This window comes from Pseudorasbora parva, chromosome 12 (genome assembly GCF_024679245.1).
Source record: "Pseudorasbora parva isolate DD20220531a chromosome 12, ASM2467924v1, whole genome shotgun sequence".
Classification (NCBI taxonomy): Eukaryota; Metazoa; Chordata; class Actinopteri; order Cypriniformes; family Gobionidae; genus Pseudorasbora; species Pseudorasbora parva.
The window spans coordinates 45549824-45577424 of NC_090183.1; the positions used below are offsets into that span (position 1 = coordinate 45549824).

A 27601-nucleotide genomic window follows, 5' to 3' on the forward strand; every position below is an offset into this window, starting at 1 on the left:
TTTTGGGGGGGTTAAAAATAATCCAAAATTAATTTTGAGCAAGTAGATCACCAGTAGGGGTGGGACAAAGAAATCAATATGCCGATTTATCGCGATATTTCCGGCCGTGGGACGTTATCGAAACTTGGTGCCAGAGGATCGATGTGTACAAAAAATATATAGCCCTACACGCAGCTGTGTTCAGCCGCTTCCGTGTTTATCTACGCGCAGGGCTCCAGACTGTAGCGAATATATACGAGTGTACGTGAATATTAAACTACAAAATAATATTTAAATAGTACTTCTGCATGTTCTGCGTCTCTTTTATTGTTGTGTGTTAAACAACATCTACTAAATAGTGATTAGTGATTTATCAGTTCAACACACTGAGGTATAGACATTCTACATTGAATTTTTAAACAAAACTGCACTGGTGTCGGCCGATACTCAGAATTTTTGGTATCTAATCAGTTCTGGAAAAAAAAAAAAAAAATCAGATAGACATTATTTAGTCACCCAGAGTGAAGATTTAGTCGCATGTGTATTAGGGCTGGGCGATATGGCCAAAATGTCATATCCCGATATAGCTAATTTGATATCCCGATAACGATATGCATAACGATATAGCATTTTTTCTGTTAATTCAGTTTATGAATAGTCTGTACAAAATTGCAATGTGGAAATGCAGTTTGAAATGATATACAAAACAAATAAAGGTAGTATGGACTACATTTTTATTTGACTTAGAACCTCTTTTCAAGCAAGACTGTTGGTAAAGTTAACACTTGCCTAGGGATGTTAACCGATGACTGTTTGACCGATGGTTGACCGTATCAACGCTAACCGATCAAAGTTGTCGGTTGAAAAAAAAAGTGATCTCTAAATTAGGCTATTATAGACAGTGGACTAAACGCTACTACAGTTAGCCGTCTCATTCCAAAATCTTTTTGTGTGAAGTGAACAAATCCCTCGCACTCTTTTTCAATTTTTCATAACTCTCCTGTTTGTACTTAATAAACCAATAAAAACATTTGGCGTGAGGTCACAGCGTTTGGGTTTGCGCGCTCACAAGGTTTGCAAAAATTAAACAGGCTAAACACTCGAGGTTAGAGCCGGGGCAGACGACAGTATGAAGCGTGCATTTCGCTTAAGATGGGCTTACATTCGGAAATATATTACATCTTCATTTCAGTGGTAACACATAAGGTGTTGATCGTCTTTCTTTATTATTGTTAGCTCTAACTCGAACTAAAGCGGCGTCTCTTCGGAGCTGTCATTTTCTTAAATGAGCCGCGGCAATGTTACAAATGAGCTTCTAATGCTAGACAAACGCCTTTATTTTCAACGATCACCTCGTACCCAAACCATTTCGAAACTAAGGAGCCATTGTCCTCAGATTACAAACAAGCTCCTCGGCGGCACGTTTGCGGGACTCGTGCTTCCACTCGAGTGGAAGGGAGGCGGCAGCGCTAGGACAGTGTGTGTGTGTGTGTGTGTGTGTGTGTGTGTGTGTGTGTGTGTGTGTGTGTGTGTGTGTGTGTGTGTGTGTGTGTGTGTGTGTGTGTGTGTGAGAGAGAGAGAGAGCAGGAGAGCGGCTCGCGGCTGTTATTTCAAATAGTGCAGCATATTTTAAACTAATCGGTTAACTGGTTTCAACCGGCTAATGAGGCTCGGTGGTCGGTCAAGAAAATGTTTAGTTTTCGCCATCCCTACACCTGCCATTAAAATATTTAAATATATGGCTGGTGTGCCACGCGTATACGACAATTCACCATGACGTCACAACAGTAATAAACGTTCTTCCGGGTGGCAAAAGCCGAAGCGTTCCTATGGCAACGCTAGTATTCAGACATAGTTAACACATGATTATTGAGGGACCGATTAATTAATTCAGGAGATAGCAATACATGAAATGCCTAACCTTGGTCTAGTAGATGTAGTGCTAGTCTAATACCACAATTTTTAAATGAGCTTCAGCCTACCATTGAGTAGTTATTTTAGTGACTGTTGCTGTTTGAATTACAATATGTTAGGCTATCGTAGATAGTCTATTTCCCTGTTCTCTGCTTTTCAACAAATCCTTTGCACACATTTTTTCTTTATTTTTTGTATCTGAAGCTATAGCAGCAACATTGAAAGTTCCGGTGTCTGTGTTTAACACGAAACCTTGTGTGATTGCGGCCGGCTCGCGGTGCAGTCATGCTGTTTCCCAGCTGATTTGATGCAATGATCCACTTTAATGACTCGTGGCATCTGCAATATCTCACAAACTCCCGATGTTAAAATATGTTATATTTATAATTTTATATGGAACTAATCACTACACCTGTTAGCAGTCATGTAAACATCCATTATTGATATAAAATAGCCGAAATCACAATGAGGAAATGTCCGAGACAGTAGGAGAGAGGTCTGCGCATGTTTTAACTCTTTTATATCGAATAATTCCGTGAGAAATGAATAGAAATGGTATTCTGTATGACGAAATATTTTGCAAACGTGATATGTCAATATTTCTCCAAATATGAGGACTTTTAAACTAAGAGCTAAACTGAAAGCTGTTCTTTGCGATCTCTGTGAACACAAATGAGCCAGTGAAGACGAGAGAATAAAGTGCGTCTGATAATCTATTCAAAATATCGTTCATAACGGATCGATAATAATGCACTCCTGACATAAATTAAGAATTGAATGTCACTGCAACCCAGTTTTATCATAAACAGTGTTCAAATATCAAAGCTGGAGTCTTTAATCTTTCTGATGATACTGAGTTTGTCCAGATAATGTGTGATGAGCAGTGAATGTTGAACAATAATCTGAGGCCGTATGATCTTTGAATCGTAAGGGGTTAAAAGAGATCTAAAGTTTACTAATATTAGTCTCGAAATTCCCCAGCTGAAGATAATTATGCTCTGCTATGATTTTGTAGATGGACCATTTTGAGAATACTTCTCTGTAGCGCCACTTTTGACGACGTCCACTCGCTTTAGCCTCCTCACCCACAGGTTTTGCTGCATATATTTACTTCTTTCTGAATGAAATCGATAAAATCCACCTTTTCCTGTATATCTGATGGCGCAACCCCAAACACAACACGTTTTCGTCATAGTTTCAACTTTAAACAACAGCAATGTTCTTAACTATGTTACTATTTACAGTAGCCGGCTGATCTCTTCAGTTTGTCAGTAGAAGCCGCTCGCGTTCTGCCACCCGGAAGTATCTTGAGGCGATTGTTTACAAACATTCTGAAATGGTCTATAAGCCCGTTGCAGCGTCTGTAGGCGTTTCTCAATGTCAAGGAAGGATCCTCGGAAGCCAGAATTCTAAGGATGCCACGTCATCGACATCCGACGAAGGACTGTTCCAATGTCGAGGATCCTCGGAATTCAACCAAGGACTGAGTCCTTCGTTCGAAAAATATGTCATATACAGAAAAGGATGCATACGAGTAGCCTTCGCGCACTTCGCGTTCTCAAATCACCCACAATCCTATGCGCGCAGCTTCGCTATCTTCAGACGTTCGCGGAGTCGGAGCGTGAACGGGGCATATATGCTTGTATCGGAGTTTGTAGATGGGAAGGAAGGAGGCGGGAACCGGCGAACGTTCAACAACTTTATTATAAATAATAAACAAAACGAAAGTAACACGGGGAAAACCCTCACGGGCGACTGCCCGCACACACATAATAAACCATAAACAAACCATAACATAAACTCCAGGCCTAGTCCTCTCTCGTCTTCCACGCTCCACCATTTATACTCCAATCACTTTGCTGTGAGCCGAGACCGGTGTGGCGGCGATCAGCTGCCGCTCATTATCACTCCATCGGCCGGCTCTCACCTCGCTGATTGCCACAATGCTTTTATTTACGTTACCAAACATTTGTTATAACCGTAGTAAATATACGTACAGTTTAACGTTTAAATGCCAGTACAAATTACTACTGTATTGATATAAAAATATATACAAATAACGTTACACATAATGTTATTGATGGCCAACGGACCTTTTCACTGACGTAATGACGCAATGACGTGCACTTGCTAGCCTGTTCCATTTACGTGTTCTCCGAATGCTAAAGAGGAGCCTCGCCTAGCCTCTGAAGGAAGTGACTTGGAAGGATCAGTCCTTCCAAGGAAGCATCCTTGACATTGAGAAACACCTTGTGTCTGAAGTTTGTTTTGAGCTCTTATGCCACCACTCTGGCATAGGCTAATTACTCTGAGTATTACCCTGGTCTGAACCGCGTCTACTACTCCATGTTTGTTGTTTATGTATTGCAGCGTGCATGGGCATGCCGTGGCGTGAGGTGCATCTTGTCATATCTTGACACTTATCGTGGCATAAGCGATAGAGCCTTATATAAAACGATAGACATTTTCTATCGTCCAGACGATATATTTCGTCATATCGCCCAGCCCTAATGTGTATGTAATTCATGGGTCTGAAACTCGCGGCCTGATTTTGTGCCCCCTTACTTTACATCAAGAAGCATGAATCCGATATTTTTTGAAATCGGATCCCAAAGTGGATAAATCTGAAAAAGTCAATCTTGGGTTTTCGTCTGTACAGCCTGGCATGCACTGTAAAAAATTATTACAGAATTAATGCAATACAATTTTTTTTGAGATTCGACAACCTATTTTAAAATATTATTAACAGATTTTGTAAGCATATTGGGTAATTGTGTGTGTTTTATTTGTGATGACGCAGCCAAAAAGTGCTATTTTCATGATTGATAAAAATTTCTATGTGGTTCAGATACAAAAACATTTTGAGTTTCTATTTATTAAACAAATTTCCTTCATTGTATCAACTCAAATTTTGAATTTCAATAAACTCAACATTTTAAGCAACCAGGTTACTTACTTTTTTAAGTTAAACTGACATTTTTTTTACAGTGTACATACTACATCGTTCTGAGTCATTTTCATAGCTCTCATGTGGACGCAGATATTTCTTGAAACGAGGGGAAAAAAAGATCGGATACGAAAAGCTCTGGCTTCGTGTGGACGGGCCTGGGTCTGACCTCCAACAGGTAAATTGAGTTTGAGACCTCTGATGTAAATCATAAGTGATTTACACTGTGGAGGATTGGCGTAGAAGTGACTCCAAGATCTTTCTTTCTGCCATCCCGAGAGTCCTGTGAGCGTTTGTCTCCTTTATGCATGTCTTTTCAGTTTTTTCGTGGGGTTTGGCATGAGCCCCCGCCTCAGCCACTAAATGACCAAGTCAGGCAAGAGCACTCCTTCACAAATCCGCCTGACGCTTTTCCTCGGAAAGTGCTGAATCAGACGTTCTCGCGAGTCTTCTGGCACTCGCGGCCCTCTTTGTGTCAGTCTTTCCTCTGCTGACTGAATCAGTACTCGAGTAAACCATATGGAGAGATCTGAGAGCAGGAAAGTCAACCCCCATGGATAACGCGGAAAGTCAGGAATCGGGCGCCGATTTAGCTGGAGTCGATATATTGCAGATTCATGTCTCGATGCATCAGGGGTTATTTCCACAAGGGGCCTGTGTGCATGTAAGGAGTCATTTTAGTGCTCTTAATTCACTCTTAAGTAATTGTACACTTTTCTCATCTGTTAAGCAGCTCTCTCTGTCTCTCACACACACACACACGTTTTTTTTGTGAAATATGGGGACATTCCATAGGCGTAATGGTTTTTATACTGTACAAACTGTATTTTCTATCCCGTTACACTAGCCCTAAGCCTACACACACGCACACACACACACACACACACACACACACTAACCCTACTCATCACACACACACACACACACACACACATACACTGCCCCTGTCCCTGTCCCTAAACCTACCCCTCTCTTACACACACACACACACACACACACACACACACACACACACACACCCCTACCCATCACAGGAAACATTCTACATTTTTTCTTTCTCATAAAAACTCCTCCTGTGTGATTTATAAGCCTTTTGTAAAGTGGGGACATGGGTAATGTCCTCATATTTCACCCTCTCCTGTAATACCTGTGTCATACCCATGGCATTATACACATTTGTGTCCTCATATGTCACAAAAACATGCCCACACACACACACTCACACTCTCTCTCTATCTCTCACACTCTCTCTCTCACACTCACTCTCTCTCTCACACTCACTCTCTCTCTCACACTCACTCTCTCTCACACTCACTCTCTCTCTATCTCTCACACTCTCTCTCTCACACTCACTCTCTCTCACACTCACTCTCTCTCACACTCACTCTCTCTTACACACACTCTCTCTCACACTCTCTCTCTCTCTCTCTCTCTCTCTCTCTCTCTCTCTCTCTCTCTCTCTCTCTCTCTCTCTCTCTCTCTCTCTCTCTCTCTCTCTCTCAGACTCTACAGTGATTGTTTCCTGAATGCCGAGCCAGAGAGGAAGTAAGAGGAAGTTGTTGGAGAAGAAGGGTAGAATTTATTAGAGCTAAATGCAGAGAAGGAAAGAACGTGAGCGTGACAGGGAGAACTGAAGAAAGAGAGAAAATGCTAGAGAGATGAATCGTTTACTCTGTCAGACAGGCTAATAGTACGGGAAGGGAGTTAAAGTGATCGGCTGTAACCTCCGTTAGGTGAGGTCAAATAGCTGCGTGATCATAGACTCATACATGATGTAGATCCTCATTCAACCGATCCGCGCAGGCACTAATGAGGAATCTATCTTTATATCTATGATCATGCCGGTTTTTGACCTCACCTAACGGAAGTTACAGCCGATGGGAAAACTTGATGAGACTCGTCTGGATATGAGGTTAAAAAAAACATAAATACTGTTGTGTTTCTCACAGAAACCAATCAGTTTGTGTCTTAACAAACTAATGTGTCGTCAGGAGCAGCAGGGTTTTTGTGCACGTTGCCTAAGCATGTTTTTTTTGTTTGTTTGTTTTGCTCTCATAGACTTGTTCACGCCATTATATGACTGGCACACAGCAACGGTTGAGTTAAACATCTTCATATGTGTTCTACTGAAGAAACAAACACACCTACATGTTGAATGCACTGGGGGTAACCTTTTAACCTATAGCGTTAATTACTGCCGTAATAACGCCTCATTTAAATTTTGTACGTAATTTAGGTGTTTTCTTCTCTTTCTCTTTTGAGCGGTTATGAAAGCTTATTCTTATTATAGTGATAAAAGTGTGGCTAGATCTTTAAAATGCATCCAAATTACAGGGAAACACAGCGATACGGTGCTCCGCAGGGGTCAAAAAGGAAATAAACAGTTAATTTTGAAGCGATCTCTTCTTGAAAACTCAGAGATGTGGATTCAGAAGTTAATTAAATCACCACACGACCTTAGTGTTTGTCTAAAAACACTCAGTATTTCGGCCGGGGATTTTTACGTGGGTGGTGGGAGAAAAACACGGACGTTCTTAATTCGGACGGCAATAAAATCACAGACAAGTGATGAAAATACCTTACGACCCCACGAGAAACAATTACCACCCGAATAGGGCTTAGCTAGGATATTTTATCACATTTTAAACCTTAATATGTGACTCTGGACCACAAAACCAGTCATAAGGGTGCATTTTTTTTAATTGAGATTTTTAAATAAGCTTCATTGATGTGTGGTTAATTAGGACAATATTTGGCCGAACAATTTTAAAATCTGGAGGGAGCAAAAAAAATCTAAATATTGAGAAAATCTCCTTTAAAGTTGTCCAAATGAAGTCCTTAGCAATGCATATTACTACTAATAATACATTTCTGATATTTACGGTAGGAAATTTACAAAACATCTTTAATATTCTAATGATTTTTGGCATAAAAGAAAAATCTATAATTTTGACCCATACGATGTATTGTTGGCTATTATCGCCACAGATATGCCCGTGAGACTAATGACACATGTCTTTGTACATGATCTGCATGTTGATGTCTTTTACATAATTATTTCTCCTGGTTTTTTAGTGGTAAAACAGTGACTGTATGTAGTTAATCTAGTTGGCCACCCATAGGTTTTATGATGGTCGGTTCCTGGTGTGTGGCCTTGGGTCCGAGGGCCATAAACGGTGTGTAGACCATCAAAGCCAACGAGTTAAAAAAAGAGAAATAGATCAGGCAGGTTTGTCGCTTTTGGGTATATCCATACAGACATGTTTAGACTTGAACTGCCGCAACGATCATGTGAAGAAAAAAAAAAGCTTGAACGAATCACAGTCTCTGGTTTTAATTAACCCACCCATCCGATTTGTATTATTATGCTCTGGCAAATAAATCACGCTAGTGCTTTCATGATCCTCATTCCCAGCCACAAAAGGTGAAAGTGATGCTGGGAAGAAGAAACAACTTCCCTAGAATAGATTGAGCCATGATAGTTTAAGAGGTTATCTTCTGTTTTCATGAATCATACCACTAAGGGATGGTCTAAAAAGAGTTTGCTCTCCAGTAGGAAGTAGAAGAGTCTCGTGGTGTGAGTGACAGCCGTAGCTGGGCCGGACCGTGAGGAAAAGAGGAGACTCTCTAAACATCTTTATCTGTAATCTGAACCAAACCAGCAGCTGCTGCTACACTTGTCCGGCCCTGTTGTTCTCTCGCTGCTGACTGTGTGTGTGTGTGTGTGCTTGTTTTTGTGAAATAACCGGACACAAATGTGTATAATGTATATTGCCATGGGTATGACACAGGTATTACAGGAGAGGGTGAAATATGAGGACATTACCCATGTCCCCACTTTTCAAAAGGCTTATAAATCACACAGGAGGAGTTTTTATGAGAAAGTAAAAATGCAGAATGTTTCCTGTGATGGGTAGGTTTAGGGGCAGTGTGTGTGTGTGATGGGTAGGTTTAGGGGCAGTGTAGGGGAAAGGATATACGGTTTGTACGGTATAAAAATGTCCCCACATTTCACAAAAACAAACGTGTGTGTGTGTGTGTGTTTGGGAAGAGGATTCTGTGCGTGAGTGAAGGGCGGGTGTGTTGTGGAGGCAGTCCGGAGGGAAAAGCTCCCCGGAGGCACTTATTGCCAACAAGTGTTCCAGCTGCAACAGTTTCCTAACAGATCTCACGTTCTGAGCTGCGTTAGACGGGAAAAACTGTTTGTTGAATGAGCTTTGTGCATTAATTTCAATACTAAAAAATCTGACTGATCTCATGAAATGGCATATTTATGATACGCCAATTCGGATGCCATTTTGGCGTGCTATCAAGACACATAATGGCTCGCTTTTAAGTGTGTTTATCAATGACCGTTCATTCTATCCCCCTACACTGCCCCTACCCCTAAACCTACCCCACACACACACACGCACACACACACACACACACACACACACACACACACACACACACACACACACACACACACACACACACACACACACACACACACACACACACACACACCCTACCCCTAAATCTACCCATCACAAGAAACATTCTGCATTTTTAGATTTTCAAAAAAACATAATTTACTATGTTTATAAATCCATTTACATTGTGGACACACACACACACATTTGTTTTTGTGAAATGTGGGGACATTCACGCGGAATCACACGCCGTAAACATACACGTGGATAGCTAAAAAATTAGTACAGATATAACACACCACTTGGCTTTAGAAAGTGCCGTGTATTTTTACGCAGTCATAATGTCATGATGGAAAAAATAGAGATTGCACATTTGGATTTTTTTGTTTTGTTTATCTTTAAAAGAGCTATAATTGATGGCAAACAAAAATCTACTTTTCTTCAATGCTAAATTTTACTTTCATAAAAAAACAAATTAATAAACAAATTGCAAACAACAGCACAAATAAATGCAATAGAATAAAGAGAGATTTTTTTCAGCGGGGTCTAACTGTATATTAGCCCTCATCCATTCCTCGTGTCGTTTCGTTTCATGTTGTGTTGTGTGTGTGTGTGTGTGTGTGTGTGTGTGTGTGTGTGTGTGTGTGTGTAGATAAAGTTCATCCGTTCAAGTCCTCATATAGAGGCTGAAAAGAGGCTGTGTGCGCGTGTGTGTGTGGATGAAGTTCATGCGTTCATGTCCTCATATAGAGGCTGAAAACACCACGAGCATCGTGTGTGTGTGTGTGTGTGTGTGTGTGTGTGTGTGTGTAGATGAAGTTCATGCGTTCATGTCCTCATATAGAGGCTGAAAACACCACAAGCGTTGTGTGTGCGCGTGTGCGCGTGTGTGTGTGTGTGTGTGTGTAGATGAAGTTCATGCATTCATGTCCTCATATAGAGGCTGAAAACACCACGAGCATCGTGTGTGTGTGTGTGTGTGTGTGTGTGTGTGTGTGTGTGTGTGTAGATGAAGTTCATGCGTTCATGTCCTCATATAGAGGCTGAAAACACCACGAGCATCGTGTGTGTGTGTGTGTGTGTGTGTGTGTGTGTGTGTAGATGAAGTTCATGCGTTCATGTCCTCATATAGAGGCTGAAAACACCACGAGCGTCGTGTGTGTGTGTGTGTGTGTGTGTGTGTAGATAAAGTTCATGAGTTCATGTCCTCATAGAGGCTGAAAACACCACGAGCATCGTGTGTGAGTGTGTGTAGATGAAGTTCATGCGTTCATGTCTTCATATAGAGGCTGAAAACACCACAAGCAAGCACGCACGCATGCGCACAAACACACACACACACACACACACACACACACACACACACACACACACACACAACATGAGGATTCATATTTAAATATGCGCTTTAATAGTCACACACACTAGTCTATAACCATTAATAGCCGTAACATGAAAATAATCATCAGCCAGAATTTGAATATTGCTGCGTTTCTGTATGTCTTGCGTTATATGATGATAAGTCCAGCTGATGGACAACAAAAGGTAGGATTTGGTCATTAGGTTTGGCTCCCTGCCGAGCCCACATTACCTTCCCCCGCGTCCCTTCTTTCGCTGGCAGGATGGTGTGAAGATCCTAAACTCGCTCGTTTCCCGCCAAAAATTGTCCGGCTGGGATGACTAAGGCAGATGGACGCTCGCTCTCTGCACTGGAAAGTCCCTCCGTTCCTTCGACAGTCAGCGGAGACCCTGACATGTAATGAGGTTTATTACAAGAGAGTGGAAGACACTTTATAAGAAGCAAAAGATCCTTTAGAAACACGGTACATGTTCATGAATAAGATCATAACGGTGTGACTTCTCGTAAGATTGTTTTAAGATGTAGGAAAGTCCAGATTTGGATTAAATCACATGATCGATTCGTGATTCGCTCTTTTCTGATGACCTAAAAACTTGATTTCTGCTGAAACTCCACTACAGCATCTTGATATTGGCCAATAAATGTGTTATCTGTATAAATAATGTTATCTGTATTGGGCAATAAGTAAAATAGGATATGTTTGAGCTGACAAATCATAGCCATATAATCACATTTCTAGTTAGCATGCCTATTGAAACTTTTGTGTGTGTGTGTGTGTGCGTGTGCGCGTGCGTGTGCGCGTGCGCGTGCCCGCGCATACATTTAAAATCCATGGCACAGTCGTTTTGTTATTCCTTTATTTTTTTTAATTAGTTAATTTTTTTTAAAGTGTATATTTTTTATATTATATTAGTTTATTTAAATTATTTTTTTATATTTATATAAAATATTAAAATATATTTATTTTATATTTAATTATAGTTTATTTTTTAAAAGTTTATGTATTTTTAATATTATAAATATATATATTTAGGGTTTAAATAAATATATATATATATTAATAATATAATTTTTTTTAAATCCATGGTACAGTCATTTTGTTATTCCCTTACTTGAAAAATATTTGTATTTATATTTTGTATTTAATTATATTTTATTTTTAAAAGTTTAATCTTTTTTTGTTATAATAGTAGGCCCGGTAATTAATAACAGGCCTAATCGTTTGTTGAATTATTGCGGGATAAGAGATTTTTCTTCTTTTTCTGTATTTGTACTCTGTTTTAAATTTAAAAGCAGTTTTCTGCTGTCTATGATTTTTATAATGTGAAGCAGATAGATATTATAAATATTTTATTGTTATTCATTTTTTGTTTTTGGACTATTTTAATGGTTAAATAATATTTTACTCATCAAAATCATGTATAATTGAAATCATGAAACGTATACAATTTTAACAATTTATTAAAATGAACAAAAATGACTTTGTGTAGGGTTTAGATTAGTCTCAAGCAGATAACCGATGCATTAGATCTATGAGGCAAAGTATAAATGGTAATATTTTGAAGCTGATAACCAATATTGGCTTTCTTTCACTTCCTGACAAAGACAGGATGCTTTTTTTAGTGCTAATGCGACATGATGAAAAGCTGAGCGTAAGTTTGAGGTTTTTATGCTGTCACAGAGAACAATGGGACATGTAGTTTGGTTTCTCTATTGTGAATCTTCATCAACAGTACAGAAAATACTAAATAATAATTGATTTTGTATTTTGTTTCCATCATTTAATTGACACGTCTGCAGCTCAAGCCTGTATTCTGTAAAACGTGTCTGGTAACCACTAGATCGTTTCAGCAGTAAACCATAACTTTAGCGAATCAGCTGTGATTTGATGTGCTACGTCATGAGCACACCGTTCAGTTAATGCCTGTCCATGTGCAGTGTGACCACAGAGTCTAACTTGAGTCATAAACAACCGCTCTGAGAGGAAAATCCAAAGAAGCCAGCGAGGAAACCTCAATCATTGCCCCTTTCCTGGAACGGCCGTATGACTAAGTCTTTATGATTCTGGTAAGAATAGTCTGGCAACTTCAGTCCCCCCCAAACTACTCCCTTATTCCATGCCGGAGCGCATTGGTTGGAAGTGTCAGCTCTGGGAAAAACTCAATACAAATTAGTGTTTTGTAATTGATATTAGATCAGGGGCGTGACATCATAGACGTTGTGGGGGACATGACAATGGCCAAATTGGCCCTCTCACACTACTTAAAATCCTTCAACTGCTATATTACACAGAGCTCTGTATGTTATGATGACAAAAAGGTTTAAAACTTACATTCTGGTGTGCTTCAGCGGTCCAACAGCGCTTGTCACTGGCCAATCAGATCATAGTAGGTGGGGCCAATCAAATAGATGGCCAATCAGATAGATGGCTAACTCCATTGACGGCTCAATCCTAGGGGCGGGATAAACGGTTGTCTTTCAAACTCCCTCTGCACGCGATAGGATAGCGCTACAACCAACCAGAGCAACGAAGGTGAAGCGGAGCTCGCTGACAGATTAAACATTCGCTGTATGCGGTCAGCAGAGTCGCGGTCAAAGATGATTCGAAAGACCGCCGTTCGCCAGTTTCTGTGTTTACTAGAAGCACGCAAACACAACTCGGCCGTCGTCATTACGGCCCCGCCCACTGACTCTATACACAATGTGATTGGCCCGGCAAGAGTTAGGCGAATACAGCTCAGAAGGGTATTGAGAGTTGCTAGACGACGGGCAGATTAAATTTGCTGCCGCTAGGATGCGTCTAGATTTCTAGGCTAATAGATGGCCAATCAGATCATAGAAGGCAGGGCCAATCAGATAGATGGCCAATCAAATCATAGTAGGCGTGGCCAAATCAGATCATAGTAGCCAGGGCCAATCATTCATCATTCAAAAATCACAGCCAATCAGAGCAGCATGTGGGCGGGCTCTCGTGGCAAGTGCATGCCACTAGAGATTAATCTTGATGGCACTCTCAAATATTCACAAATTCACACCATTTAATCATTACTTAAATACATATTGAGTTACTAAACCAATCTTTTTCATATAATGTTTGTTCACAGTTTGAACACAATCAATTTCAAGATATGAGGTGAATTATCCATTGTTGCTTTTAGTAAGACTGTTACACAGCTGGGAGCACTACATGATATTCAAAGTCACATTGCACACTTTTAACATTAAATAAAGCACATAAACACTACCTGAGATTATCATTGCCATGTTTTGTGTTGTTGTTCCAGCCGCGACTTCGCCGTCCGAGGAAAAGTGTTGAAAGTGCCTCTGCAGTTCAAAGGCTTGCGTGACAAGTTACGCTCGTCAGACGTCACGTACGCATCTTGAACTCTAAGAAGCACTTTCAACACTTTTCCACGGATGGCGATCAGCCGACACTTTAATTCAAAAAGTTTTAAATATGGATATTTTTCTTACACAAACGCAACGATTTCCTTCAGAAGGCCGTTATTAACCTCCCAGAGCCGTGTGGAGCAGTTATATGACGGACAGATGCATTTTAATGGACTTCAGAAACAGAGCAACAACCCCTGCCATTATAAAGCTCGGATTAGCCAGGACTTTTTTTATATAACTCAACTTTTATTTGTCTGAAAGAAGAATGTCATACACACCTAGGATGACTCGAGGGTGAGTAAATCATGGGCTAATTTAAATTTTTGGGTGAACTATCCCTTTAATCTGATGTATAAAACTGAAACGGATCAAAAACTATACAGACACTTTTAAAAATAAAAAAAAATATTAAAACGTTCAACTAAAATTTAAATGAAAGATCATTAAATTGAACTATATGCTATCTATCTATCTATCTATCTATCTATCTATCTATCTATCTATCTATCTATCTATCTATCTATCTATCTATCTATCTATCTATCTATCTATCTATCTATCTATCTATCTATCTATCTATCTAAAGGCAGAAATTGATAATTGCACCACTATGTTTCTAAATGCGCTCCTAATATTTCAACTTAAGTGCCCCTTGGGAAAAAAGCTAGTGTCAAGCCCTGAAAAATGATCATTTCTGAACTACAATTAGACTTTCACGGTTCTATTTCTTATGAAAAATTGCCCCCCCAATGTTCAAGACATGGTTACGGCCTTGTATTGGATCATACTGTTTGTTGAAGTCAGTTTCCCTGGACTTTCTCCTACAGAGATTGCGAGGATTCAGTGCTGGAGCCAATTCAACACTTCAGCCGACAACAATGCGAGCTGTGTTGAGCTCTGAGAGATAGTGGGCAGGGAGGGCTTGTGTTCATTCAATGGGCGTCTCAATGAATGTGTGCATGGCTTTTACTGCATTATTTACATTCCTGGACCACATGGAAATTCTTCTGCATTATATACTGACTAAGAGCTCTGTTTGGGTTGGGAGGGAGCACGAGGAGGCGGGAAAGTGCGCACTAAATATGTGTACCATGTCATTCAAAGTCCCGGCTGCTTTATGGGAAAATGAAGTTTTTGGGTTTGCACCGACTGCATCACATTAAGCCGAATGGCCTTCAGTGTTCCGACGATGAGCGTGTTTGTTTTGCAACAGATGTTTTGCAGTTGTGTCCATCTGACCTGTTCTTGCTCACGTGCAATGGCTCTTTTTGAAAGAAGCTGAAAGTTCATGTTCAAAACGTTGCTTCAAGATGAAAGGGTAAGATAGAGAGAACGCACTGCCAGATGTTAGTTGCCTATTAAAAATAAACTTGTTTTTCTTTGTTCTTTTTTGGCAAGGCGTTGTATCAGTGTGTTTTGCAACTGCTGGTTTGTGGGGTTGTCCGACTTAGAAAATACCATGTTACAAACATGGCTTTTTTTGGACATATACATGTAATTCAACACCATGGTGTATGTGTGTATATTAGTGCTGTTAAAAATAGCGCGTTACAAATAGCACGTTAAAGGGTTACTTCAGCTATTTAGCATATGGCTTTGTATCAGTAAAAACCCGCGAGTATATTCAAATCAAACTTTCTTCCAAGCAAGATCCGTTTTATTCCTGTTTCTATAAAGTACGAAGATGTATCTACAGCTCCGGGTCTCCACATATGATTTTGTCCTCATTTTTGTCACTACTAGAACGTTAACACGGCACGAATATCCACCAAAGTTCATATTTTTCAACTCGCGTGAATCACGCGTCAAATGCCCGAAATGCTCAATTCGTGCCGCGTCGTTTATGTTCATTAAACAACAAAGGAAACAGAGAAAAGTGTAGCTTTAATAGGATTAATCTATATTTAATTGATCATTTATGCAGTTAAGACTGTAAAGTGTTTGATAACTTTATTAAATTTCTGTCTAACAGGTAAGAAGGTCACTGGTAAATATGACATTTATTATAATGGGTTTATATGAAGATTGTTTTAAGTCCACTTAAATTAAAAGTTGATGTTTTTTAAAGCCTTATAAATGTAGAAATATTAATCGTTTTCAATTCTACTGTAATGTTGAATGGGAACCATTAATGTTTCATAGAGATATCAGTATTAGTATCAGTGATACTGGTCTTCATTCATAAAAACATGCCATTATAACAAGTATTTAAAATATACTGTCTTTAAGTTGTTTCTACGTTAATTTCTAGAGTAACTGTGAAATTATTACAATATAAAAAACGATTTTTAATTGCGATTTAATTACAGAAATGTGTTTTTGATTTAATTCGTGTTTTTTTTACTGTCCGCTTGACGTTGGGCGTTTTTATCAACTTTTTTCAACTTGAAAAGACGCACTGAGCTGCAGAAAAAGACGTCCGTATTGGCGTTTAAAATAAGCGCTCACGACTTGTTTGAAAACGCGGTTTACTCCATAGGATTACAGGGTTTTTCTTGGGTCAGAAATGGTCTTCGGTGGTGGCATGGTCATCCACACACATCTATGTGCGCACACACACACCAACAGTAAAAATACCTACCCGTGTGATCTGTGAGCCCAATACTGATAATAAATGTAAAAATAAATGCATTTTTTTTTTCATTTTGCTGAATTAGATGCTGACCTATTTTTGATATCTCATAATGATGTCTTGATGTTTGTTTCTTTAGTTCCTCTTTTTACAAAGTTTGCATGGTTTACCGATTAATTATTTTGGCAACAATTATTAAAAAGTAGCATTAAAAATGTAATAAATAGTCTAATTCTCTACCATATACAATTTAATAAAACTATTGGCTATCAACAACTTGCGTTGTTTTGGTAATTTTCTTCACATTATCAATATAAATGCTCAAAATAAATACATGAAAATACTGTGGATTATTAAGACGAATTCTTACTAACCCCTTTTGTTTAATGGGGTAAGCACACTTAATTCTCATTTCAGAGCTGTTGTGAGTAAATGATTTCACACCGATTCGTGAGTTCAGTGTTGGACAGATCAGTTCATTCAAATGAATCGGTTCAAATGAGTCATTAGTTTGCGAATCGGACAAAAGCGTACGTGTTATATGTGAACCCAGATGGTTAAAACAACGCTAAAGATTTGTCAACACAGAAAACATTACATAAGGATATTTTTAAGTTTATTTGAAAGTATGGTTTATGTCAGCTGCGTGTGCAAAACGTCTGTCAAAAGAAGTGCGTTTTTTGAACACAATTCACATCCAGCAGTAAGCTAATTCAGGGAAAATAGTGTGCGACCGCACCACACGGAACATGGAGTCCGTCTTCCGACCTTTTACCATTGTGTCAGTTCTGTTGATTTGGATTGATATCTGCGAGTGAGAGCTCAGATGGTGATCGTTTTGAAGACAGAGTGTGCGCGCGCGGGCTCTCTGCTCGTGCTCTGTCACTCAGTTAACGTGCGCCCTGTCACGTGCATTAGTAATTTACATCAATCTATAAATCACAATAATTCATCAAATAAGGCTTTGGCGGCCGCCAAAAAAAATTCAATGTGGGAAAAACCCTGGATTATAATGTAAAACAGACACTGGCAGCTTCAAAAAAGACGTCAAGTGTGAACACGCCCTAATGCAGTTATTAAAGAGCGAGAGAGAGAGATTAAGTGTGTGTTTATAATCGGAGCCTCAACATCAGTGTCTCGACTAATAGCGAAACTGTACGTTTATCTGCATCAAAAACAGTGCCGTTTTTACCGCGCTAGTGACAAATGTCATGTTGCTAAACTATTTTACTGCTGGACATTCAAGACTTACTCATTCATATTTATTGAAGAGGGAAGAGAAACCGGTTTGGGATTTGTGTAAGAATTTCACGAGTGTAAAACATATTTTAATATAATGTCCTTTTCTAAATAATATTAGAAAACGGTTTTATTCAGAAAACACATTAATGGATTTTTTTTTTAAAGGTTTCTCCTGGAGTAATTTTTGATTTTTTTTGGTCAAATATTCGATTGAAAGATTCTGTGTAATTGTTATTATGACTATTGTTGTTTATATATATATATATATATATATTATATGATTTTGTGTAGTGATTGTTTTTAAGACAAAATTGTTAAATTATTATAAACAATGTATTAAAGTGATACTGCTGATTGCCATAAATATATAGCTATTGCGGCTGATATGGCATTAAATCATAAACAAATAGATTAAATGTGTGTGTGTGTTTGGGTGGGAGAAAGAGAGTTTGTGCTTTCCATACATAATAAAACCTAATTTTGTGGCAAAATACAGGACTAATTTGTTCGTTTTTATCCTATTATCCTTATTTTGGTTCTTTTGCTGTTGTCTTCTGTAAGGACCTTTAAAAAATAATAATTTGGCGGAGTGATACGGAACTGTAATGCGGTCAAAACCTGCCGGAACTACTTTAGCCGCGTGGAAATAATTGCACACCTTAGAATGTTCGTCAACCAATCAGATTCAAGCGTTCAAACAGCCCCCGTAGAGTACAGTGTTCTCTCCTACAGAACATTTCCTCAGTGTCCCATGGTGTATGAATATATTATCTGTTTTAGTTTCGGTATGAATAAGCCATGTCAGTTTCCCGCTGTTAGCAGTCCTAGCTAACTCCTCTTTATCAGGAGTGTGGAGAATGCTCGGGTCCTCAGACATGCTGATATTGCGCTTTGTCCAAAACAATCCCACTGTTTTTCAGACTCCGAAGTGGATGTCTAAATTGGTCAGTCCCCCCCCCCCTCACCGCCGACACCCCTCTACTCCCACACTCCTCCCTCTCCCACCTCCCCTCCCCTCATCCTTTGCTCCTCTCCTTATTTGGGCAGAGTGTGTGGGAGCGAAGGGTGGGGAGGAGTGTGGAGTGAGAGGGGGCTCGGTTGACATAAGGGAGAGAGAGAGAGAAGGGGAGAGAGAGAGAGAGAGAGCGAGAGAGAGAGAGACTCGCGCCGCACTTCCTTAATAAGGACATGTCTGGAATTTAAGCCTAACTCTCCAATAGAACGTCTTCTCCGAGCTCCCCATGCTCACACTCGTCTCTCACCCTCTCCCCTACTCCACACACACACACACACACACACACACACACACACACACACACACACACACTAAATGAACAGTTTTATTTTTTTTCAGAGCGTGTAGCCATGGCTTTTTTAATAGAAAAGTTTGCTCGTTTGTGTTACCTTGCATTGTGTGACTTTATTTGGTCAAATCCTTGCGTCTACATCGCCATTCAAAAGTTTTTCATCAGTTTTTAATGTTGCTCACCAAGACTGCATTTATTTTATTAAAAATACCAAAAAAAAATTTAATATTGTGAGATATTATTCCAATGTAAATCGGCTGTTTTCTATGTGAATATATAGTAAAATGTAATTTATTCCTGTGATCAAAGCTGAATTTATTTCATCATTACTCAGTCTTCAGTCTCATGTGATCCTTCACTAATCATTCTCATATGAGGATTTGATGCTCAACACACATTTATGATAATTATCATATTCTTTGACGAATAGAGAGTTCAAAAGATGTATTTATCAGTATTTATCTGAAATATAAAGCTTTTTCAACATTGTACTACCGTTCAAAAGTTTTGTTTTTGAAAAGAGCTGGAATATAGTGTGACCCCTTTAAGAGCTGGAATATAGCGTGACCCCTTTAAGAGCTGGAATATAGCGTGACCCCTTTAAGAGCTGGAATATAGCGTGGCCCCTTTAAGAGCTGGAATATAGTGTGGCCCCTTTAAGAGCTGGAATATAGTGTGGCCCCTTTAAGAGCTGGAATATAGTGCGGCCCCTTTAAGAGCTGGAATATAGTGTGGCACCTTTAAGAGCTGGAATATAGTGCAGCCCCTTTAAGAGCTGGAATATAGTGCGGCCCCTTTAAGAGCAGAAATATAGTGCGGCCCCTGTAAAAGCTGGAATATAGTGCGGCGGAATATAGTGCTGCCCCTTTAAGAGCTGGAATATAGTGCAGCCCCTTTAAGAGCTGGAATATAGTGTGACCCCTTTAACAGCTGGAATATAGTGCGGCCCCTTTAAGAGCTGGGATATAGTGTGGCCCCTTTAAGAGCTGGAATATAGTGTGGCCCCTTTAAGAGCTGGGATATAGTGCGGCCCCTTTAAGAGCTGGGATATAGTGTGGCCCCTTTAAGAGCTGGAATATAGTGCGGCGGAATATAGTACAGCCCCTTTAAGAGCTGGAATATAGTGTGACCCCTTTAAGAGCTGGAATATAGTGTGGCGGAATATAGTGCGGCCCCTTTAAGAGCTGGAATATAGTGTGACCCCTTTAAGAGCTGGAATATAGTGTGGCGGAATATAGTGTGGCCCCTTTAAGAGCTGGAATATAGCGTGGCCCCTTTAAGAGCTGGAATATAGCGTGGCCCCTTTAAGAGCTGGAATATAGTGTGGCCCCTTTAAGAGCTGGAATATAGTGTGACCCCTTTAAGAGCTGTAATATAGTGTGACCCCTTTAAGAGCTGGAATATAGTGTGGCCCCTTTATGAGCTGGAATATAGCGTGGCCCCTTTAAGAGCTGGAATATAGCGTGACCCCTTTAAGAGCTGGAATATAGCGTGGCCCCTTTAAGAGCTGGAATATAGCGTGGCCCCTTTAAGAGCTGGAATGTAGTGTGACCCCTTTAAGAGCTGTAATATAGTGTGGCCCCTTTAAGAGCTGGAATGTAGTGTGACCCCTTTAAGAGCTGTAATATAGTGTGGCCCCTTTAAGAGCTGGAATATAGTGTGGCCCCTTTAAGAGCTAGAATATAGTGTGACCCCTTTAAGAGCTGTAATATAGTGTGACTTTTTCGGTGACGAAAGCAGAGCCGTGGAGACCAACTTCGCCATACTTTCATCGTTTCGAAGAGCGAGCTGAAATGACAGGAGAGGTTGTGTTGCCTAGATTTGCTTTCCCCAGTCTGCACTTTCCTCAGACATACGTTCTGCTCCCACACAAAACAGAATTTCATTACAAATATGTAAAATTTCGGGAAAATCTGCGTGAACACCAGATTCCGTGTTAATATGCAAATTCCGCATTAATATGCCAATTCCGCAATTCCGTGATCGCGGGAATTATAGGGCCCTGTATTTAGATTAAATCCCAGATCGTAGTCTTTTATAGTTCACTTTTGACTTTTGTAAACCGATGCCTAATTGTGTCAAACGTTGGCTTTCCTGCAGGATTAGACACTTCAGTGGGACATCCAGTGACTACAACCGTCCAGATTGCACAGGATGAGCATTGTTGCTTGTCGTCTAAGTGGCAAATGTGCTTTAGAAATGTGTTGCTAATTGTCCTCGCTGTGCTAAGGTCTGCAACGTCGAAAAGTAATTAGGCCGCTTGCTTATTCCAATGCTCTCCGTCCCGTTGTTTTGCTCATTCTGTGTCTCCGGCCTGCCAAGTCGAGCTTATTCTTTCAGCGTGCGTGTAACCAGAGCGTTTGAGTATCCCCTAAGGAAGCTCTCAATCGGAGTCGGCCGTATTTACCCAAGCCGCGCTTTTTCGTCAACATCAGCAGAAAGTGGAATAAAAGAATGAAATATGTGGGCACACGAGTGACTCTCGGGACCCGATCCTCATGAACAATACCATGCGGAAAAGAGGCAGCCTGAAAAACGCTTAAGATCCTTTAACCATTTTCAGACGTTTAGACAGCCACACTGGACCGCGTGCTCCCCACCACAAGCATTTTTGCAGGCTAGTCCTAATTATCTAATCCTTTTAAATGGGGCTTTATATAATGTTTAAAAATTCATTTGTCATTTTGGGAGCTTTTGATGAGAGGAAATGGCAATAAGAGTCACAGCTGCTGTTGTCTTCATCAGTCGAAGACAACTATGTAAAGGTGTTGGAATAAGCCCGACTAAAGGGAGCGACTTTGAAAGGGTTTTCTCTTAAAGGCTCATAACACACACAGTTTGTGCCAGTCTGGTGTTAATCTTGAGTATCTATAGAGTCGTGCTGAACCTTCATATCTCACAAGAGTCTTTAGTTTATCAGATTTATAAAAGACAGATACACTGAACCGATTCTTTCTGAAAACAGCCGAGTCCGTGGAGGCGTGCAGTGGGCGGAGCTAAAGAGACAAGCACACACACACACATGCACGCACGCACGCACGCACGCACACACAGTCTGGTGTTAATCTTGAGTATCTATAGAGTCGTGTTGATCCTTCATATCTCACAAGAGTCTTTAGTTTATCAGATTTATAAAAGAAAGATACAGTGAACCGATTCTTTCTGAAAACAGCCGAGTCCGTGGAGGCATGCAGTGGGCGGAGCTAAAGACACACACACACACACACACACACACACACACACACACACACACACACACACACACACACACACACTATACGTTGGTGTTGTTCACATTATATGTACTTATGCGATGATTGCCAACAGAACACATGCGCACACACACATCTGATGCAGTTTCACTCACCGCCTGCGGTTTCCACTCATGACCGGGAACACACACACACAGTCTGGGGTTAATCTTGAGTATCTATAGAGTAGTGTTGATCCTTCATATCTCACAAAAGTATTTAGTTTATCATATTTATAAAAGACAGATGCACTGAACCGATTCTTTCTGAAAACAGCCGAGTCCGTGGAATCACACACACACACACACACACACACACACACACACACACACACACACACACACACACACACACACACACACACACACACACACACACACGCAGAACTCCAGAAACACAAACTGCATCCACTGTTCCCTTAAAGCTGGGTTATTTGTAAAGCTGAACAAGGTGATCTTTCCCTCACAGCAGAAACAACTTCTTTAGTGACATTGAGTGCTTTTACATGCACGTTCTTAAGCCGATTATGCCTAATAATCCGACAATGATCATGGCCATGTAAACGCGGCAACCCGTTTTCTTTTATCGGAGTAAGGTCATAAACGGCGTGAGCATAAAACTGTCGGAATAGGGAGTTTTTTGCCTCTTACCCTCGATTTCTTGCGGCATCTAAATGCATTAATATCAGCCATAAATCTGACGCTGACACTCTTTATTAACATCACAACTGACGTTACATTTGGAGTACTCCGAGTCAGATGCAGACTTTATTACTTTTGACGTCACTGCATGGAAATAACCCGGTTTATTAATAAAGTCATGTCAACGCGGTTTACTTGCGTTGTCAGTTTACTGGTTTGCATGTAAACGGGGAAAACATGTCATTTTAATAAGCTGATATTTGTGCATGTAAACCTGCTCAATGTTGATCTTGTGTCTAAAAACACAACGCCAATACAGCCGACGTCTCCCGTAACCCCAAGCTTGCGTACGTGGATGCGGTTGTGTGTGTGTGTGCATGTGTGTATGTGTGTGTGTGTCATCCAGGAGAAATGCCCATATAAGGAATCCCGCCCTTTATGACATCATACAGTGCCATACTCTAAAAAAAACTTTCCAAAACTTGTTTGAATCCTGAAGGAGTGTATTTGGCACAGAAAAACTCCAACTCATGTTTTTCAACTCATCTCCCCCCATCTTCTTTATTCCTACAATAAAGTAACGATCTCCCCCCCTCTCTCCTTCTCTCAGTACTTGTGTAGCGTGGGGGCTCGTGGAAGGGCCCGGTCGGAGCCGGCACCATTGCGTCCAACAAGTGGAGTGCCAACGGCAGCCCGGAGCAGGGGCTGGAGGATGGGGGTGATGAGCTGGACAAGGCCATGGATGGAGACGCAGAGGGCGTGTGGAGCCCAGACATCGAGCAGAGTTTTCAGGAGGCTCTGGCTATATATCCACCCTGCGGACGCCGCAAGATTATCCTGTCGGACGAGGGGAAGATGTACGGTAAGTGAGCTTGCAATGCGTTAATGTGGAAAGGAAAGTTCACATGGTTTTTCGGACATGGGGCCATTATTTTTGGACATTCATGGAACTTGTCCAATGTTTGATGAATAAATCAAAAGCAGGTCGACACACGTACATCAGACGGCGATATACACTAGTGTGTGTCAATATTAAACCTCATATTTAAATATGAATCCTCATGTGGTGTCAGTGTGAATGAATGGTTTGATTTCCCACACACACACTGAAGCACACGTGATTCTTGTGGTGTTTTCAGGCTCTATATAAGGACATGAACGTGTAAAATTCATCCACACACACACACACACACACATTGAAGCACGTGTGACACGCTGTGTTTTCAGGCTCTATATAAGGACATGAACGCATGAACTTCATCTCCAGAGTCACTTACGCAGATTTTACCGTTTCATCTGAGAAAAACTATCGGCATAATCTCAGAAACACACACACTTAAAGCTTTTCACGGCAACCCATCATAATATAAATGTAAGAACATCGGCCATGATATGCATTTTATTACCAGTTTTATAAATTCATAAATGCTCGTTTAAAATGAAAACCTGCCGTTGTGCTCTTACCTGTTGTCAAGTCTTTGTGATTTTAACTAAAGTGATTTTGAGGGATGTAATAATTGGCTTTTGTAATTTGTGCCGCCCAATGAGTATTTTGAAGGAACTGTATTTAGTCACTGATGGACTGAGATAGGGCTGTGCAATATATTGAAATTATCGAAATATCGCAATATGCATATTGCAATGGCACGCAATATCTGAATAATTTTAATAGGTACTTTAACATTGTGAAAAGTGTACATTTTAGGTTGACGCATATTAGGGTTGTGCCGATAGACGATAGTATCGTGTATCGACGATAGGCAGAGAGATCGCCGAAAGCTGAAAGTGTTGGCGATTTCAAGGCGATATTTGGCTCGCTCCCCATGAATATAATAAAAAAAAAAAATCATTATTAAATGAAAATATTATGATCATAGTTATTATTATTATTATCATCATTACATTAATTGTACTTATTCTGCTTAGCCTACTATTCACATCAACATCACAGCGTGTGGTGTTGCACTCACAGGCTGTGCCGCATATATAGGCTACTGCGAGTGCAACACCACACGCTTTTAAAATGTAAAAATGAGTTACTCTTCAGTGAAAAAATGTTTTTTTTAAAGACTAAAAAACTACGTAGTTTCAGAATTTAATTGCAAGGTGATCAACCTAGCGGCCCTATTCACAAATTCACATAAGCCACGGCGAAAACGGCATCATCATCAGGCTAAAGCATTTTTTTTTCATAAATGTACATTTATTTTATACTTATAATAATACAATAACAAATTGCTATATTATAATTATAGGCTATAGCCTATAAATTTGAACAGAGCAATCAGTCAAAAAGTAAAAGCAGCTTGATTTCAAACGACTTAACGACTGAACAACAATGAACAAAAAATATTGCACTGGCCGTTAAGCTAAGATTTCTTGTTAAAGTGCAGTGAAATACTTAAATGTCAGCAGACAATGTATTTTCTAATAATTTGTTTTAGCCCTTGCCCGCTGTATGGGCTACAGAAATAAATAGTCCGTTAAAATAGACAGGCTGCGACACGAGGTTGACGGTAGCCTAAAAATAATAAATAACGAAATAGGCTTTAATAAATAAAAAACACAATGAAATAACTCAAATAAAACGGCAAAACAATTAAATCACCTCAAATGTATATGGCTACTCAAATGATCTTATTGCTAAAACAAACACAAGGCCAGAAACAATTAAAGACAACAATTATTGTTATGCAATTCAGGTATCTATTCCCAAAAATGTTTTGTATAAAGAAAACCAGCTGGTTTACTCTCTCGGGTTTGAGAAGGTTGCGGTGGGAAATTGTTGCCCGCTGCACTGAACACGCGTTCCGATGGAGCCCGTTTCACACATACTCCGTCTGCAGTGCGTATTTTTTTCGTACCCATTTTAACGGGTGACAGCTTTCACTGCACGCGGATGCGGTCCGTCAGTCCGTTCCAGGTGCATTGCATCTGCAGCAGTGCACAGATCGTTTTCATACCGAGTCTATTTTTTGCTGCGCTGCGTTGCTGCATTAAAGAACAGAACATTGTTCGCATTAAAATAAACATGTACTGACGCGAAAATCTAGTAATTTAACCACAGATGCATATAATTTAAAATATAGGCCTACTCTTGTTTCAAAGTCAACACATGGCTTTTTTTCTCAAGTTAAGCAAGGAAACTAGACTGCAGGATTTCCTTTAAAAGGTTTAAAAACGAAAGAAAAGACGAGAGTCGGCTGTTTTTGAATAGACTATTGTAAGTTTCTAATTTAAAATGTTTGTGATTTAGGCTATAACCTATGTTTAAATGTTTTGCCACTTGTGTGAGCTAAATCTAAATATGAATAAATGATTTTAATAAAATGCTGTTTATGCAGGCTAGTACGTTAACCTGACTTAGAAGAGTAAACAAAGAGAATTGCAATTCTGACGAGCCATGTTCAGTAAAAACTTTTGGATTTTCAATAAAAAATAATGAATAAATGCTGTTTGTGGTATGCAACAGCGGACCAGTTGCACACGGATTGCTTCACGGATGAACCTAACTAATACAAACACAACACATCTGGTTAACTAGAAGAGCATAATTTCGTTTGTTAAATAAGAGGCGATCTGGCGCTCGTAGCCGTTTTCAGTGCTGCAGATTTCTCTCGTGGCTCGTGCATGTGCAGAGCACTTTAATCTAACTTTTTTATTCGTTCCGGTAAAATCACGAAACAAAATGCACAAAAACTGTCCCTGCTCTTGATGTAAATCACTGATGATATTCGGTTTTAATGAGAAAAAAATACGAGGATTTAAAGGGTGCAAATCTATGCCTTTATTCACGTGAAAAATCTGGACACTAACGCTATATTGTGTTTAAATGCATCCCCTTATAATACGCCATAAAGTGTGTATCATATGCACACAAAAAACTGCGTAGCCTACCATTTGTAAGCCAAAGCTCATTTTGACGTATACATTCCACCAGATTGCACACTCGTACTATTTTTAAGCATTTTCGTGAGACTGTCCCACCCACTTTTTAAAACAAAGTTATGCCACTGATTGCTCCGCCCCGACGCGATAAGATCGTGTATCGGCGATCTCACAGGCTGACGATATGACGATTGGAAAATTAGGCATATCGCCCAACACTAACGCATATAGCAGAGAATCCACAGGGCACTTGACTGTTTCTTATGTGATTTATTTCACGTTAAAAATAGTTACTAAACGCAAAAATTGCGAAAAAACTCCTTGCAGTCTCGCGTTGTCTGACACACACATTTGCGCGGAACGTGCGCGGAAGTTGTCCACCCCTGGTTCAGGAGTCTTTGTTTACCTGGATGTTCTTGATGTTAAGATTTAGGTGGATATAACTATATATTATCAGATAAACACGGTTCTTTTGAACTTTCTATACATCAATGAATCCTCAAATACACTGATAATAATCATAAATGTTTGTTGAGCATCAGATCCTCATATGAGAATAATTTCTAAAGGATCATGTGACACTGAAGCCAAAAAAAATTATCTTTGCATCACAGGATTAAATGATTTTTTTAATACGTATTAAAATGGAAAAGTTATTTTACATTTTTAATAATATTTCACAATATTAAAGT

The 27601-nt window shown here is 39.8% G+C and overlaps 1 protein-coding gene across 9 annotated transcripts in view; it reads left to right on the forward strand.

The window, feature by feature from the left end:
- The window catches only part of tead3b (TEA domain family member 3 b), a 75798-nt gene that overhangs the window by 10686 nt on the left and 37511 nt on the right, over positions 1-27601 (forward strand). For all 9 annotated transcript variants that reach the window (XM_067460483.1, XM_067460489.1, XM_067460486.1 and 6 more), the window contains one exon: positions 23632-23883. In XM_067460483.1, the coding sequence (XP_067316584.1) occupies positions 23760-23883 (124 nt within the window). In that variant the 5' untranslated portion in view covers positions 23632-23759. The remainder of the gene's footprint in view (positions 1-23631; positions 23884-27601) is intronic.